General features: G+C 32.0%; 1 protein-coding gene across 1 annotated transcript; it reads left to right on the top strand.

The window, feature by feature from the left end:
- Positions 1 to 321: 321 nt before the first annotated feature.
- Positions 322 to 19,082, top strand: LOC148612985 (paired mesoderm homeobox protein 1-like). The gene is made up of 3 exons (XM_088594931.1): positions 322 to 909; positions 16,417 to 16,604; positions 17,479 to 19,082. Exons 1-3 carry the CDS (start codon positions 606 to 608, stop codon positions 17,803 to 17,805), a joined length of 819 nt encoding a protein of 272 aa, XP_088451057.1. The 5' UTR covers positions 322 to 605; the 3' UTR covers positions 17,806 to 19,082.
- Positions 19,083 to 19,577: the final 495 nt, after the last annotated feature.

Here is a 19,577-nt window from a genome sequence, read left to right as displayed (position 1 = left end):
TTTCTAATTGTAATAAAATAGTCTTGCTTATAATGAATTTAGATTAATTTTGGATGTTTTTAAAATGTATAAAAAACTGTAGATTTTATCAAACTTGAAGAAGAAAAGAATAAGAATATATCAAAAATATAGATAAGAGGTATATCGCATATAAAGTTTATTATATCAGAAGTATATACAATAGAGATGAGAAAACATCCTAGCACGAGGGAAGTTTTTCATTTGATCAGCTTCAATTAATGAGGAGGTGACTGAGAGGTAATTCACCACCTCTAAAATCAGTCTTAACCAATGAGAGACGAGATAAAGATTGACGCTATTATGTACACATCTGAATGATGATTAAGAGACAGCGCTGCCAATGTTTCGGGTATCAGTTTACAAAGGATTCACCATACCCCTGTGTTCTGGACCGACACAGTCGAAAATAAAAGTTTCTGTTTGTCAGAGAGCACATCGGAGTTCATCAAAATCAGATCTTACGACGTTTAAAGAGAGATTAATGTGAAAGATAAGACACCAGACCTCAAGGGAGCACCGGACACCCTCCATGGGGGCTACTTTATAAGGAGGAGAAGGACATATTCCACAGATTCGCATTGACGATGAGTAGTTATACTTTAGCTCCGGAACAACAGTTTGGCACAAATTTTGACAAAGTTTCTGCGTTTCACCAAGCTTTACAAAACAGCAAAGCTAATTTTTCTGTAAGTCACTTACTAGATTTGGAGGATTTACCGAACGAAAATTGTGCAATGTATGCAAATACGGACCCTCAGCAAGGACTACCAAATCAGGCCTGTACTCCTAACATGAACGGCAGCGGGCTTACAGACCTTGATGAAAAATCTACAATCCGACATGAAAACAGTGGAAGCCTGTCACCAAACAGTCCGGGGAAAAATTCAAGTAAGCTAAAATTAATTTATTATTTCAATTTATAAACTTAATTATGAGCATAATAGATTTAAATGGTTTGTTTATAATAGCTTCAATCGGAAATCTAAATAGTTTTGTTGATGTGATATTTACATATTCACTTATTTAATCATACCAGAAGTTTATGGGATTGTCTTGGGAGTGACATTTGGAAATACTTCTAGTAAACAAAAACCGATACATGTGCTATTTGAACAAAAAATATCTTCAAAAAGAGCATCAATTAAATAAAAAAAAACTATATCTTATTCAATAATTGTCGAAAATGTTTTATGTCAACAAATTACTGTTTAATATAATATGAAACATGTTTTCATAATAAGTAAATCATCATGTAATACAATATTTAGGCTGATTCGTAATCACAGAGGTTAATCAGCCGCCGCGGCTCTGCACGGTGGGGGAGCGCTCGATAGATTGTCCGATTAAAGATCCTTAAAATATGATACAACACAATATTAATATATCTATCTATCTATGGATTATTTTGAGTAGGCTTGTTTAAGCACATTCTTGTTAGGAAAAAAAGGGAAAAAAAAAGGAAAGATAATTTTAGTATTCCTTCAAAATTTCAGGTCGAATTTTCAGATTTGATGGCAATATAGCAACAAAAAAATAATGAAATGACATTTGTTTTCTTAGAGTAATTGTACATTGAGGGGGATATTGATATTCTCGCTAAAATGCAGAAAACACAATCAGTTTTTGAACACATGTTTGAGAAACATCTTCGACGTAAAGCAATAATGGCGTTATTTATCGCTGGTCGACAATTTAAGTCAAACATTTGGTCGTTCTTGAGATAAATTCTCATAAAAGCTGAATGAAATCTGTGCAGTAGTAAAATGAGCCAGTTACTACATCTGAAGATCAACAGCTCATAAAAATAAATAAAACAAATACTTGGCTTGTATAAACATCATTACAATAGAACACGTGTTGAAGAAATGTAAAATATTAACAAAAGTGATTATTCCTGTGAGGATTAACAATCAGAATGAAAAAAACTAAAAGTATACGTAAACACACAGAAAGTTTCAACTAAAATTATAAAAAAAACTACAATTTTTTCATCAAAATTTGATGCGCCAAAATTATGTAGATCACAAGTGCTTTCTTGTGTTTATATTATTATTAAGTGGTGCAGAAATGAGCAATAAGCAGCAAGATTGTTGCAAAAATTGATTTTGACATTGATAATGTCTACAGCCAATGCACTTCACTAAACAACTACTGATAACAATAAGTTTCACATTTTGCAAATGTAAATGCAGTATATAGATAAATAAACTAAAGATGAATATTCTGTTATCACAAACGACTGGACGTTATAAGGGCTTCGAAGTACTATCATCTATTCCCGGTCCTTTGTCATCGACACTTCTCCCTGTCTACTCATTCTTTTCTTGGCCCATTACTTACCAGACAAAGTGTTAGTAAAGACAAACATTTACTCTTTGCAAACTGACACTTTGTGGACTTTTGACATTTCCGGTTCAGCATATTCCCCAAATCGAGGCGTACACGATGAGAGGAAACCCCACTTAAACAAAATTTTCATGTGTCGTCAAATTTTAATTAAACTGTCAGCTAAGAAAAACTACATAATTTGTCATAAAGAAAGGCCACATATCCCACATGCAACACACGGCATTCTTTGAATAGGTAAGGTATCATTGGTTTCATCCATCATGTTGTTTTTGATGGACGGTTGTTTTATTATTTCCAATTAAATTTTAAAATACTTGAAGCTATATTTAAAAAAAATCTCATTAATACAAGTTTACATTTTCAATGTCCAAAGAAGTGCATTTGATATTAAAAGTTAATCAATTTACTTTTTTTATAATTTTAAATAAATAAACCGACATTTTATAGATGGTGATGTACTGAAATACATGTTTTGCCATTCCGTACCCAACATTTTAACACTTAACCCATGTGCGTATGTCTTCATAAAAAGTCAATGGAACTGCGAATGTAAGGTCCACGCCTGTCAAGTTTGAACAATTTGTTTTGATGCTAAATATACATATATATATATACATTCAAATATAGGTATCATTAATTATTTTTTGATATTGTAGAATTATGGCTGTATTTGCTTAACCCATATGGAAATAATTTGTAATACTTAACTAAAATAGAAATGAAAGTATAGACACATAACAGGCGGCGATATCTTAACGTTTTTTATGTACGATTTTGACGACAGAATTATACACCACTTGAAGAGTATATGATAAAAGGAATCTTTGCTTATTTGACGATGATAAAAATGAGAAATGAAAAATTGGATCGCTTTTTATGACAATGAGTTAAGATACCCGAAATATTCAGCTTTTATCACAGTAAGAGTCTCTTGGAAAATCTTACGCAACCTTTTACATCATGATCAAACCGCAACATTTGTTTAATGACTAAAACAAGAAATTTCGATAAACAGTCCTCTAAACGGTCTAGACAGCCACATTTCTCATTGTGGCTCGAAAAATGTCAATTTGTATAAAGATTCTTATTAATAATTTCTGTATTTGAATGTTTTGTCAATAGCAGAAAAAGGTTTGGATTTCCACAAGTCAAGTTTGCAACCTCACCGATCTTTTTTCTTTTTTTTGTCATTTGCATTAAATCAGGAGGAACTAAAGATACAAGTTTGCAAGTGATAGTAATCGTTTGTATCCCCATTTCAGAACGTTTTTCAGATTGGTTATCAACATTTTGTCAATTTAAGACTTTTAGAGGGTATGTTGTTGTCCTATCTCCACTTTTGAATGCGTAGGTTTCTATATATATATAAACTAAAGAACATTTTCCCCTTCCCTGTTTTACTATGCCGCCAATTCTATGTCTACACAATGCTTAATTGGGTATCCACTGCCTGCTGAAACCATTAATAATCTCAGATTTCATACTCAGCATGCTGTTTACATAACGTTGGTAAGTCTATCATTATTAGTTCTAATGAAACAATTATATACAGATATGCTGATCCTTAACTTTCCTATCAAAATGACATTATCAACGCCATTCAATCAGGCAATACTGAAATCTAGGAAATGGTTGATGACGTCTCTTAATCTAGTTGTATGTGTCTATCCCGGTATTAATCACTGATTATAACTTGTCCACAGAATCAGCAGTTGTACAATCAAAGTAAGGTGTCCAGATTCTGACTTTAAAAATTGATTTTTACTTATCCAACTTATCCAAAAAGCGCATGTCCCAAGTTAGGAACATACAGCCTGTGTTAATCTTGTGGGATTTTCATTTTTTTCTGTATGTTTCGGGTATATATCTAGTCCTGCCCATTTCAGCACACCCGTATATGTGTCGTTTCAGGAGCAAAGCTATGGCAGAAAATGTGGGAAATTTCTCACCTTTCATGAAAGGCCCACAGACAGCATACGGCTGCAGGAGATTTTTTTTTAATTGTCACTGTTTAGTATGTTTTTTTTTTCTCTTTAAAACATTAACCGTTTAAACTTTCCCCTCTGGTGTGTATACCTTTGAGATTTCAATTAAAGGTCCAAAATTAATCTTAAAGCAGACGGACAGACCTACGACGTCGGACCTTGGGAACCTTTAGACGACATTTCAAATCTTGAACAAAACGGGTCTAATGTAACTCTGTAGCTTTTGGCGTCATTTTCCAGTCTGCACTTAGTTTATCAATACGACCCTAACCTTTTTATGATAACTTTGATATATAGTGTGCTAATTTAACAATGATATCCTGGTGTTGATAAAGTGTCGTCGTTTGCAGTGAAATGTACATATCTTTGTGTTTGTTGAATATATGTCGCATTGTTGTTAGTAGTATGAGGGTCCCATGGGTATCGCCAGTTTGATATAGTTATGAAATTATAAAAATAATTAAAGACACAGAATTCTGGAATAATTGGTTTGATCGAGCGTACATTACTTTTGTGAACGTCGTCCTCGGGTTAACCCCCATCTTGATAGGACGAAGTTAGATGGATTAATTTAAGTCTTTTATTTCGGTTAAACCCCCTAATTATGAGTTGTGGCTTAATACTTGATTGTAGAAATAGATATGCCAGAATCTTTAGCACGTATAAAACTTGATTCCGTGTAAGATCTATTTTGAAATGAATTTAATACAATAATATCACATTTTCTTTCTGAACATGCCAACAAGTGCGGACACTATCTTCATTTGTTCACAACATATAATGTTCTTTGATTATTTCTTAGATTATTGCAGTTCTTGGCAGATATATAGCGTCGTGTACTTGGTGCATATTTCTACGTTTGGTGCGGACATTTTGGCAAATCTTTACCCACCATTTTCGCACCAAAATACACCAGTGCTCATTTGCCAACTTCGAAAGAAACGTAGATCCTTGTCAGGAAAACGTGTGTGGCGCTCGTAATTTTGGTAATTCTACGCAAGACTGGACTTGTAAATTAGAATTAGCACAAATACTTTGGAGTGCTGAAACATATATTGTAATCTTTGTATGTAAATGATAGATTTTTAAACACTGAAAGCTCATGTAGATAATGATAGAGAGGAAAGTCATAAATCTATGCTCATTTTCTAACAAGCAAGATTATTTATGTTCAATCTTCTAACAATCACGTCTCCGTCAAATAAGCCGAAAAAATGCATTTTTCACGAGCTATCTTGTAAGTTAATTCTGTCTTATGTTATGATTTTTGTGGTCGTTACCGATAAGATAGAAGTAATTATGGGTTCGTTTGTGTATTGTTTTATATAAAGCGTGCACCTTAAACAACTAATAAATGATAAAAGTAGGTTTCTATACCAATTATCATTATAATTTATGATGGATCAAGTTTCCTTTGTAAGCGATCCTGTTGAGCCCATTCGTCTCTATCCGAATGATAAAGGTCTGTGTAAACCATGTCCAACTTGAACCATACTACAGCATCTCCTTCACTGCTGTCGAATTATTTTTCTGTCCACCAAAGAATCTTTCAGGAGGTGATTAATGGATCAAATGTTTTTTGTTTTTATATAAGTTGCTTCAAAATACTGAAATTCAACAATGATTTCATTTGAATTTTCTCCGAGTGACAGGACAAAGTCCACAGAGTTCACTATCATTTTCTTTTGAAAGAAGATAAGTTACCCTGATTTTCTAGCCTACTCTATTAAAAGTTCTCAGTCTTGTATTCTTTGCCCCATAGGGGGCTATAGTAAATGTTCATTTTTCATGATTTAAAAAAGAAAAAAAAGACAAGGAGTTTCAAGGACTTTTGACCATGTTTTTGCATTGAGGAAATGTCAGAAATCATTTTAGGTGTTTTTTAGAAAAAAAAAGGCACGAATTTTGGTACACCAGAACAGGTCGAACTAAAATGGACTATTTCTACTTTCACTTTTGTCTTGAGTTCTTAAAATAGACCCTTTTCTGACGCATTATTTTTCATGAAAATACTGCAAGATTGTTAGTGTCATAGCTTGATATTTACCCTGTACTTTTGATGGAAAATGATAATCATTTGCAAAGAAACAACCAAAAATAGGAAAAGGCAAGAAACAATGGTTTTATATCCTCCATGTTGCTAACCTCAACTAGTCCTTACTTATTGTGGGTTTTGAATAATAACTCATAATCCAAATTCCTCAAAATAAACCATTAAGCTGACTCTATAAAAAAATAATGATAAATGAACTTACTTTTTTTTCAATAATTCAATTAATTTTAATTATGAATGAGCTTCTTTATCACAATTTTTAGTTAGGTATACACATTTTTCTCCAATTGGTTGCCTTTAATTATTTCCATATAAAGTTATATGGATGTATTTTTTTATTAATTGATCTTTTTCCTTTTTCATGTTGATCATCGAATGTAAATTATCTTTTCAAAACTCTTTCATATTAATGTGTTAGAAATATTTTTTAGCCTACTCATATTTACATATTTGAATTTTATCACCCTAAAAACAACAAAACCAACATCCTGAATATTGAAATGTCTCTTGATCCTTTAAAGAAAAACAAAACTTTCAAACACGTGTGTCATAATCCTGAAGATCTAAACAGACACCGTAACCCGGAAATAGAAGCTTGAAGGTCGCTGTTGCTTGAACAGTTTTCTAACATGTGCCCGTCTGTATGGCACCAGTGAAATCTCTCTTTCATGTATCATCGTCAGTTATGGGAGCCTCAATACATTTTTCTGTAGAAACTTGAGATTTTCAAGATCGGAATGTTAAAGTTTTTATTTTGACGTAAAGAAAAAAGCTGACGGAAGCTTTGACGGCTTTGATGGTTTTCAGTAGCAGTAAAATTAATGGGCTATTTGAATATTAATTTTTATATTTTTTTATCCACTTTGCATTTCTGAATGAATTCGTAATTTTGCCAAGCATCATATTCTTTTAAGTTTAAAATAAAAACTATTGTACATGAGTAAATAAATGGCATGGATGATTTCCATGATCTTACATTCCAGTGGCAGATCCAGGCAAAGGGTTCGAATAACGACTAGAAACCCTCCTTTTATCTGAACCCCGTTTTTGAAATAAAATTCTTGGTCGGCCCCCGCATTCTGTATTAAGCCCACATTGCAACACTTGTGAATGAAAATTAATTTTGTTTTTTGTTTGATTATATTAACAAAGTACGTTGATAGCCATATGAAAGTAAATCAACTGAAGCTGAAAAAGTTGTTCTTTTCAGTATTTTTAATGTCAATTTTTTTTGTGTGGAAGAGTTAGCTAAGGAACCAAGATTCTAGCGTAAATCAAATGAATGTAACCAAAGGACAAAGATCAGACATGGTGAACCGACACACAACAAAAGAACATAAATGAACCAAAATAATGCATACAAAGCAACATAAGTAAATGAGCAACTCGGGCTGTACTAAAAACTGGGTACATGGACCAGGTGCATCGGTAGGGTAACACCCACAGAGCTGCTCATAAAAAGTCAAGTCAGGGTAGACGAAAGAGGAAAGGAAAACTATGACACGTTGAATAACTCATTCTGATGTTTCAGATGGATACACCTTAACCATTCACGAGTTCATGATGACGACTTTTTTTGTGGAAAAATTGTGATGAATGTAATACAATATACAATCCAGTTCTACATAACGTTTGTAAAGTGTGACAAAACATTCATACACAATGGCGTCACTGTTATCATCTAAATGCTTGAAAAAGCAAACAGTAAAACAAAAATTCCTTAAGTTGTCCTCCAACATCAAAACCAAAATGTATATATGCACTATAAAAATCTGCATCAAACATACGAACTGGTCGTTTATATGTATTTGTGAAGTGGCTGTGTCATAAAATGAAGTTGATTTCTGCAAATACGTTAAACGGGTTACATAACTGCAGTGTGCAATATGCATTCCATATCGTTGCTTTGATTGTCTTTGCAAACATGTTCAAGAGGATCACTTCATGTCATACACTTGAGAGAATTTGACATGAAATTGCATGGAAAGAGCATTCGTGGTATTAAAAATACTGAAAAGAGAATGACTTTTTTTTATCTATACTTGGAAATGGCTATCAATGTATTTTTCATAAATTTCCAAAATAATAGAAACGAAAGATTATTTTTTTCAAATGATCTCTCACAATTCAGTGGGTTGCAATTAATTTTTGAATGCAATTGGAGATTAAAGATTCAAATACCATTGTCACTTCAACAACTGTAAGGAAACACAACCGCACACACACACACACACACACACACACACACACACACACACACACACACACATACAAGTGATGTGACCGCATGCTGAATAATACAATGTTTTGAGAATTCCTTTGGAAAAAAAAATACAAATTTGGATTAATTTTCACGACATGTAATCCAGTCTGAACCAGTCAGTGATTAATGGAAAAATAGCAACAGTTGGGGGGGGGGGGGGGTTCCGGCGTTTACAACCCCACCTTATGCAATTTTTAAAAAAATCGTGGAAAATGGGGCACAAATGTGCCAGTTATAGCCTGGAATCCCCTTTTAGAAATCTCTGGCGAATACTGAATTAATACAGTGTACTGTTTTCTATACAACTCACATTTACCGTTTTCAACATCCAATATAGAATAGTTTAAGTCATTATTTCAATATGTATGTTACTACAATAGATCATCACAGCCAACCATTTTTTTTCTTTCAGCAAAGACGTATGTCATAAGTAATATAGACATTACATCAGTTTGCATCCACTTTATGTCTCCCATAAAGTTATTAAAACTGCAGGGTATACTAACAAAACATACTTTGGGAAACTCATTAACAATGAATATTTTGGTAGAAGTTGGAGTTTTTTTAACGATTGTACGAAAACAACTTTAACCTATAGTAAACGTATCAGCAAAAAGATATTTTACCTTAAATTGTTTTTACATTAACTGAAAATTTACATTTTTAAAATCTTTTCTATTCCAGTAAAAATTCAAAGCAATTTTATGAAACATAGCTCAACGGAGGATAAAAATATTTACTGTTTTTAGATGTTTTGTCATGTCCGTTTAGTTCACGTTTTGTTTTGTTTTGTTTTTTTAATTTTTGATTAATTCACTTAAGTTCTGTTTTGATTGAACTTGAGCCGGGGAGAGGGAGGGGGTTATCATGATCGAAATCCATACAACTGAATTTAGATACTTTATATACACACCATGATCTATGCGTTACTTTCCGTAAAAAAGTCGACCCCATGCATTCTTTTCTATTAGTAGAAGTACGAAGTACATTACACTTCCCTGCTTCTGTAATCTTTTTTAACTGACCAAACAATACCCTTTTCTTTCATCCAAGAATTGTTTATGACACAATACATAAATATACAATTTGGCACCGAACACGAGGGATGAGTAGATTACTGGTCAGTATTATGTCAGTGTTTGTAGGTGGGATGAATCTGTTTGGCAGATGTTCATCAGAAACATTGCCAGAGATCACAGAATTTTCCACGGTATCATTGATTATATGTCGTAAGAAGGATTAAACATGTGTATTTTTCATAAAAGTATACTATATGATACTTTCATGTATCTTATATAAGTAAACCCTATTGTGGTTTTAATTGTATCTTTGATATTTCCTTTGTTAAAATGTACAAAAATAATCTGTTCATATTCAAATTTTAGCATTTGGGCATAGTTAATATATGATAAGTAAAGTATATTTCAAACACAGAAATTAAAAGGTAATGAACATTTTAGTTTTAGGAACGAAGTTTATAGTTGCTGACGTGGGTATAATGGACGTAAATTAATGACGCCATATAGTACCAAGCCATGTTATACAAAATATAAACCGATCAGACTGCTTGTTATATAAAGATGAATTATTTGTTATTGTCCATTAAATGGTCACTTAACATTTTAGATTTCAATTAAAAGACTAATTTCTATCCTCAAATCACACTGCAGATTAAGAAAAAAATCATCGTCTGGTACTCCAAAATATTAATAAAAACGTTGTCTCTTTTATACCTCATTTGGACGTGTTTTTAACAGCAACATTTAAGTGATTGAAAATTTGCTTAAGAACAAACATGGCTAAACTGACGCACAGCCCTGCAAGTAAGACAGCATCTGAAAACCCAACATTAATTTGAACAGCAGGAGTATGAGTAGGCAAAATAAAGATGTTTTATGATTGATATAAATACTACATCTTCAAAGTACAGATTCATTATCTGCCAAAAGCCAGACGGTAGGTCTCAGGCAGAAAACACAACAACAGAACAATGCGATAGTCCTGAGAATACTGTCAAGAAAAGCACGTAACGGTTTTGACGTTGAAGATAAGGAATCCATATTTTTAGTGTTTTGATCAAGATTTGAGCTCGTAAATGTTTTAAAACAACATGGATATGATAGTTATCAGAGATGTATAACTGTGATGTTGACAGGTTTAATATTTTTAAGGTTATTTAAACAATTAAGAAGCTAACATAGGTAGAGACACGACAGTAATTTTTTTATATACTTTTTAATTTTTAGCGATTACAAGGGCATTCTTACTAACATACAAAAATAGTATGTATCGGTTAAAGGTCACTTTTAAGTTTAAAAAAAGCGAGTTTAACGTGTTAAATGATGTTGATCCCGGTCAATATGTTGGGTAAATTTAATTAGATTTTTTTTGTTGAACTGTAAGCTACTTGTATGACCATTAATTAACAGTCGAATCGAAGAAAATTTAAACAAGTTTGAGCCAGTTGCATGGTCAGTTGTATATTTTTATTTTTAAAACATATATAGTCATGTGAAAAAGAGTATATTTTTACTGTTAAGCAGCTTTTTTGTTCCTAAATAACTCCGTTCCAAATAAATAATATATATCTTTCCTGCTACCCTACATACCCTATTTTTATGCCTACCCTAAACATCTTATGGTCACTTTGGCTGGAGCACTGTTTAAGTCAATTCCATGTAAAATGTTTTTAATTAAATAATTTCCCTACCTACCTTCCCTATTTTTTTCTTGCTAGTAACAGGAAACAAGAGTACTATAATGTTTGGCCTTACATTAAACGCTTCACAGATAAATGCACGCAAGTGTTTTGCATATGAAGAATCTTTTAATTATCAATATTTAGTTACAAAGTATATGCAAAAAGTGAATGGGAAAAAGGATCAACGACGTTTTACTATCATCTACACTTTGATAAGTTGTTCTTTGAGCATATATAAACCTCGTTATTTGAAGACAAGATGCTTCTTTAGTAAATACGTAAACATAAGAGCGAGAGTGAATCTGTTTTAAAGTGATTAATGAGTGAGAGGTATTCCGATAGGGCAATTATTTTCTCCCAACACATGTCAATGAGAACACAATGCAGTCAAATGCCAAGATTTTCCGAAGAGACGGCTATTCGGCATTCCTCAGCTTTGGGTAAATAAACTACTGCCCCCAAACTATGACAGGGCAGTCAATCTCTTTAGTTACGTCAGCAGTTTCCGAATGTTTTCTCAGATAACTACTGCTTATTTATTGAAAATATCAGTTCGTTCTCTAGAGAGATAACTTGGTGATAAAACAACAATTATGTTATCATAGCATCACAGACAGATAAATCTTAAGGCATGAGTATTGTACAATAGTAACAAGATTGCTTAAGTACCAAATCTTGTTATCCTAAACACTGTTTTAAATCCAGCCTTTAATTTAAAAATCAACTTAATATTATAAGTATTAATACAATTGACTAAGATTTCAATTGATTTTTCGAATGTTACTCTCAAATCTTTTTCTTCAGTACATACGAGACAGATACATCTTAATATAATAAATATTTTGATGACAATTTACATTAAAAGAACACGATCACAATCTATGCAAAGCAAAATAAGAATTCCGTAAATGAACTTTGAAATTGTTAAATTACTTGCTGTCGTGCTGTTATTATTCAGATGCGAAACCTTAAGGCATCAACCATGACTACATACATTTATTTAATTCAAAGTGCTTCAAATACTTGAGATTTGCAAATTTACAATTACATAATGCAATAAAGCAACAAACAGAATGATTTATTTACAATGAGTAGAAAACTCTATAACTGCATGAAATTCAAAATATAGCTCATTCAGAAATTCCGTTAGAAAATATAAAACATGTTGTTCATATAGCATGTCAAAACAAAAGTCAAAATCATTCAAAATTTGGCGTTTCTGGGTATGTAATCATCTTAATGAACGGTATCGGGTAGACTAGAAAACCTAAACAAAAATAATGTTACATCATAATTTTCTATCTCGTTAAACGTGTGCAGTCGTTTTCTTCCGCAAAAAATCACAGCAAAAAATATCGCATTATATCTGCCGTTTTGTTCCAGTAGAAATATTTTCAATAGAAATCAATTACAAGCGAAGTATGTAGAGTTTGCAATGGTAGAGGTTTCTGAGAGAACGCTGGCGCCTTTGAAGTCGGAAAACGTCTCAATTCCGATTGACTGACACTCTACGAGTGCAGAGTAGTTACGGATGAAAAGAAATGAACATACTCAACATCAAGTACATACATTATAGTTTAACATATGGGCATGAAATAGATACATCTTCTCTAGCCAAGTATTCGTTTTAGTTAGATAGGTCTTCTTCTCCTCTGACATAGATATAATGGGAGTAAACTCTAATCATATGATTTTTTTACAATAAGAGAAGGATGGTACAGCTATTGTCCTTTTGGCAAGATCTGTCTCATCATATTAGTCTATTGTATTGATAGAAAGTAACATTTCCCTTTGCGAACAGCTAATACCACTGAATGGAATTGAATGAAACTTTCACAAAATCTTATTACATTAATATTGTGAACCCCCTATTTTAGATTTTGATCCAAATCAAAATTGAGGTAAAAAGGTGCGTGTTATCAAATGGGGGAGTTGGGGTATCAAGTTAGTAAGCCTTGCACACAGACTTTCTAGTTTTCACTTCGGGTCCTTAAACTAAGGACTGTGCCGAGTATCCATCGAGGTAATTAACCTGATTGTAAAGTAATATTTCCACCCATTTTTGCACTTAACTCATCTGAAAAGTGCATTTTTTGTCTTAAAAAAACTGTGGATGTAGCCTTGGGTTAATGAAAAATATTGTGGCTGTTGCTTTCCGGTCTTATTTTAATCAAACATACTCTTAAATGGTGAATAAAAATATATCTTATTTGCAGACCACTCTTACATAAACACTTACAAGACAAACGTAGTAAAAACTATTGAAACTTTATTACTACATGAATAGAGTGTTCAGTTTTCAAATACACGCTTATGTTTTCTAAATCAAGAAATATCAGCACAATGTGTACTTTATTTCATTGAAGTTTCTAAGGCCGGTAATTCTTTATTTTACTTTTACGAACTTTATTGCTTCAAATAACCTGATTTGTTAATACTCAAGTAAAAAATAAAAACCAGGAGATTCAGCTATCCCCAAATTACAATTATGTTAATGAAAGTAAAAGTATATTAACCGTTTGTTTACACAAAAGTTATCTTGTGATTGTGAGCACCTTTAGAATTAATCTAAAAATATATCTATTGTCACACAAATAATTGAATATAACAAATTCCCCAACAACATATACGAAAATACAGAAAGACCAAAGCCAATCTTAACGTGTTCTATATTCTATCCTTTCAAAATGCAAAAAATATCGATTCATTTCATTATATTATTGTCTTAATTCAAATGTCAGGAAAATATATCTAATTCTCATATATTCTGTGATAAAGATTATTCAAAACGCCACACAGATAAAACAACAGATATATTACCTAAAATCATGTTTTAAAATGCATAATCATACAGTGCATTATATTGTAATCAGGTAAAACTACATATAATTTAATACAACGCAATAGTTGAAACTTTGAACACTTACATATAAATAACATCAAGTTTTAAAAAATCGCAGAGAGTTATATTTTTTAATACTGTTGTGATCTAAGTAAATATTATATTTCATTTGTTGATAGTATTTTAAGAAGCCTGATCTTATTTTTACGCAAGTGGCTTTTTTGCTTTTGTTTAAAAAAAAACTTTATTGTTTATTACATTAAACGAAACCCGGGTGTATGTTAACTTGAAAAGAATGCACCACGTGTTATTCTTAAATCAGAAACGCAAAAATGTATGAGTGCCTAAAAAAGTTCTATTGTTTACGATAACGTTATCCAAACGTCGTCTTAATCATTTTATTTCGGTTACTTCTTTTGCGTGCAGGAAGTAACGGACGGACGCACACTTCTATAATATTGCTGTCAGCTTTTTTTAGTTACATAATAATCACAGAAACCACTATACATTGCAGCTAATTTACTACACTATCATTGTGCATATGTAGGTCACCTACCATCCATGGAGATTATTATCAAACATATACATGTAGATTATAATAAAAATAAATAACTGACACTATTATGTCACTACTTTTTATCCCACAAGTCTTACATAACTGACATTGAATTTGAAATAAACAAGACGTCCTTTTACTTAGTTGTGTCAACAAGCTGTTAAGATTGATTTAGATTCATTTAGCCCTATTTGTTTTGTTTATCTCCAGATCAAATGCACGAAAACCTTAATTAATTTCAAGAGGCTCTCTTCTGTTTTAACAATTAAGGTGGCTATAGCACTTATTTTTTTTTATTTACTGTCTTAAGTTATTAGAGAAAGAAAAAATGTGATAAAACTTTACTGTTTTACTGCTGCATGCATAAACTAGTTTGTACCATAACAGTTTAAAATGGTCTATATCCATTAAATATATTCAAGTTGTTGGTTTGAAGAGCCAATAAATATTGACCATTCAACTCATAAAATGAACCCATTTTGTAAAGTTCCATATAATGAATTCATACAGTGTCGAATTTTTTTTACAACATGTACAATTCTACTAAGAAAAAACGCCAAATAAATATGCTTTTAAAAATATAGTCACACATAATTAATTAAAAAAAGTCAAGGGTTATTAATTCTATAAAATAATTGGTATTTGGTATTCATAACTTTTAATACTTAAATATTTACGAAGTATTAAAAAGCATTCATGAAACAAAACACACTCTATATGTCGATATAAAATTATTTATGACCATTATCGTTTTTAAAACATTTCTCATTTATATACAGGGAGCACGATTGTAAGGTCTTGGTGAAATTTGAAACAGTAACTATACTTACTCTGGAAAAATATATATGAGTTAGCTGCATCAAAACTTTGAAATTTCATTAAAGTAAAAACTACTAACAAAAGATCAGAAGTCAGATATAGTCTGAGAAAAAACTATCACAAGACTTAGTCATTCTCTTTATGTTTCTTAACTTTGATATATATAAAGGAATACCTTACTTTGACTTGTTCCTTTCACATTTTTAACATATGAAACAAGTTGCGATAACTGCAGTTCATATCAGTAATTTTATATCGTCACGTTGTACTTAATTAAATAAGTCATGAATTAGAAATTAACAGGTGACTCATGTGGTTTCTCAAGTTATTATAAAGTGTAAAATTTTACATCGTTAACAATAACTTTAAAGTAACTTCAATTAATCTTATCCTCAATCATAATTTAATGTAAGAACCCTCCCCCCCCCAAAAAAAAAAAAAAAGTTTTGAAAACCATCGACAAAAGTTGAAATATGACAAACATAAGTGAACACATACAAACTGTAAGTTTAAGTTCGATTTTTATTTGTTTCTCCATTTTTTTTTTTATTAAACACTTGTTAGATGGAAGAGGGAGATTTAGCGCGCTGTAATACAAAGATAGATTTAACCCACCATTTCGTTTGAAGTACCAGCTACTCCGGTGATGTTATATATATTTTGTTAGATTGTTTTGGACTAGACTTGATTATGAATCGGATTTGTGTTCGGTAATTTTGTTGTTACCCTTATTCCTTTGAAAATATAGTTCTGTATCTTGAAAATCTGTATGAAACCATGCCGGAAATATAGAAAAAATAATTATAATATATACCTTTCTGTTGTAGATTCAGACAACGACGATAAAGATGACAAGGATGGTAAACGTCGACGAAAACAGCGACGAAATAGAACAACATTCAACAGTACCCAACTAGCTGCATTGGAAAGGGTATTCGAAAGAACCCATTACCCTGACGCATTCGTAAGAGAAGAGCTAGCAAGAAGAGTGAATCTTAGTGAAGCAAGAGTACAGGTAAACTTTGTTTTCAATCATGATAACAAAATTATTGATTTAAATCGTATGGTGCACGAAAGTACAAAGGAAGCTGATTAAGAGTATGTCCACGCAAAAACCAGGCAATGGATGGCGCATGACAAATTTTGCTTTTTAATAAAAATCATCATCTATTTCATATCGCAAATGCATCCTTTCTTAAAGTTGACTAACTGCAACGGTTAAAGAGAAATAAATTACACAGAAAAAATTGACATCCATTGAAAGGGGAAATAACTCGTTCATTTTATGCAAAATTTTGTTGCTTTCTTAGGGAACTTTAAAATCATATTCTGAGTTGAAAAAAAAGCTTTGTACTATTTGACAAACATATGATATAAACATTATATTGGAACAAAATTATCCGTGGGATAAAATTTACCATGTGTCATCCATATCATAGGAACTACATGGTTTCTACATGGACAGACTCCTAATTGACAACAAAATAGCACGAATCTTATACGTCTCAAAAATGATTTTTTTTTCTATTAGGAACAACGAAAAAATACAAGAAACAAATACGTGCTTAATACTTCATATATATAATACAATATGTTAAATCGTTTGAATAATATCAGTTGTACGATGAATGATTCAATGACTATTTTCTATTATGTTTGTCATCCCAGAGTATTAGCATCCGAATAATTTACCAAAATAGACCAAGTTAAACTTATAATCATACTCAACCACTTACATAACCGATTTCGTTGAGCAACATCCCATAAATAGCATCCAAATAAATTTTTTATCGGACCGTAATCTTAAACTAGTGTCTAAAATAGATTAAGTTTAACAATGAGAATAAAGTCATAAATTACTTTAACAACCGCCTTTGATTGTCATTTAGGTATGGTTTCAAAACAGGAGAGCTAAATTTCGACGAAATGAGAGGAACATGTTAGCTCAAAGAGGGAATATGTACGGTCGACCTGAATCGACTCCAATCGAGCAACCAATAACTCCGCGACCAACATCTATGAACAATGACTTGTCATGGTATGCACCTCCTGCATATAGTCCAGTTTCTTCCGCTTCTAGTTGTGCCTTGGCTAATCACTCATACACACCTCCTCCACAAAACTTAGGCTCTAGTTTAGCCTGTTTAAGACTGAAAGCTCACGAATACAACAATGTTTTACCACATAATCCATATGGCCATCACATGACACAATGACTGGAAGAACCTCAGGAGTATTGATGTTTACAGAAAGGCGGCTGCATAAGTTTCTTTATTCCTGTTGGAATATTTATTTCTGTTCGAAATTTGATCTATATTATATTGTGCAGCTGTTCAAATTACAAACCCGAGTTGTAGAAGGTGGCAGCATAAAATATAAATACAGAGCAATTGAACTTGATTATTCGTAAAATTGGTGACAAAATGGGTATATAAAGAACTCAGTAGTGATATCTAATCATATTCGATTATAATCACTAAAACGATTAGGATCCAAATGACATGCGAAATCTTTGTTGCCTGCAAAACGACATTCATCAAACAGTTAAGAGTGAGTGGACGTGACATGTGGAGAAACATTGTGTCATTGCCGAGTGTTAAAGACATACTTTGAAGGAAGATTTTCATGGTGATACGGCCCCTCAGCTCTGAGGAATAAATGCTTGGCATTCGAGTGAGGACAATTAATTTCCGGTTTGATCCATTTCATTGTCATCATTATCAACGGTATCATTTGTGAAATGTGCAATGTTTCTATTTGCAGCATATCTGATATGGAATGAGAGAAAAAAGACCCCGAACGAACGAGTGTGTTGTCGATGGTTATCTAGAACGTTATCTTGAGCATCTTACATTGCTTGTAGGTAAACTATCCACAATACTTCCCTCCATCGTTGACAAAAATATTTGTAGTTCGTATAGTTTTCTTTCAATCTTTTTTATTCAACCTCAATGAGTTTTTGACCTTTGTTATTCGCCTTCCAGAACCCTGTTAGTTATTGGGTATATATATTTATGTTCCGTCCTTTACTTTAAGCATCTATATTGTACGTTCTCTGTATAAATGAGTCCTTTACCGTAAATTGTCATTTGTTTATTTACAACAAATTATATCAAGAATTTGAAAAAAATAAGAAAGCTTTAAGGAATTTGAAAAGTCTTTAAAAAAAAGGTCTTAAAAGCCAGTTGTACAATCACGACACAAAACAACAAGAATACTTAATTCAGGTTTTTATTAAGATATTTAAAGAAACTTTTGTTCAATTTGAATGGAAACTTTCTTTCTTCAGCATTTTGATCTAAGCCAGCACTTTTGTTTTAGATGGGATAGGTTTGTGGTGGAGGTAGAGAAAATAAACGTAAAATACGACAGTATGATTTTATCATTAATTATATGTTGTACATACAATGTTCGAAATATTTTTGAAACTTTTATTTTGTTGTAAAGAAATGTATTACAAATGTTTAATTTACATTAAAATATTAAAACAGGCCTTGCAAGACTTCCGTTTTTCTGAAATAATAAAGATGCCAAATTATAACATATAAAAATACGAGAACAGAGATTGAATGCTAAACAAAACAATCGATCAAACAGATATATCGATCGATCACTAACTTATCAACGTTTAAACAACGTAGAGATTTGAAATGATAATTGAGATTAGGTAGCAATATTTGACAGCAAAATATTTAAGAATTCATCATTCATTGAGCTCAAATTTCTAGTTTCAATATTCAACGAAACAACCTAAACCTTGATAAATATCTAAATGAGTTGGAAAAACTGTCTGCAAAGCTAACTAAATTAACAATACTTTGTTCCCCATCCCAGTGACCTTATGGTTAAAATGTAAACAAAGTCAAATATCGGAGGCTGATGTGGTTAGAGCCTGAAATTAAATTCCAAGACACGGCATACCTATATAAAGCTTCTCTCAAAATATCATGATAACCCTGTGCAGAGAACACTGCAACGTAAAACTTGT

This window comes from Perna viridis, chromosome 7, assembly GCF_037379345.1.
Source record: "Perna viridis isolate PV_CMFRI_1.1 ecotype Kerala chromosome 7, ASM3737934v1, whole genome shotgun sequence".
NCBI lineage: Eukaryota > Metazoa > Mollusca > Bivalvia > Mytilida > Mytilidae > Perna > Perna viridis.
The sequence above is the reverse complement of the archived record's forward strand: the minus strand, read 5'-3'. Positions and strand labels throughout refer to the sequence as shown.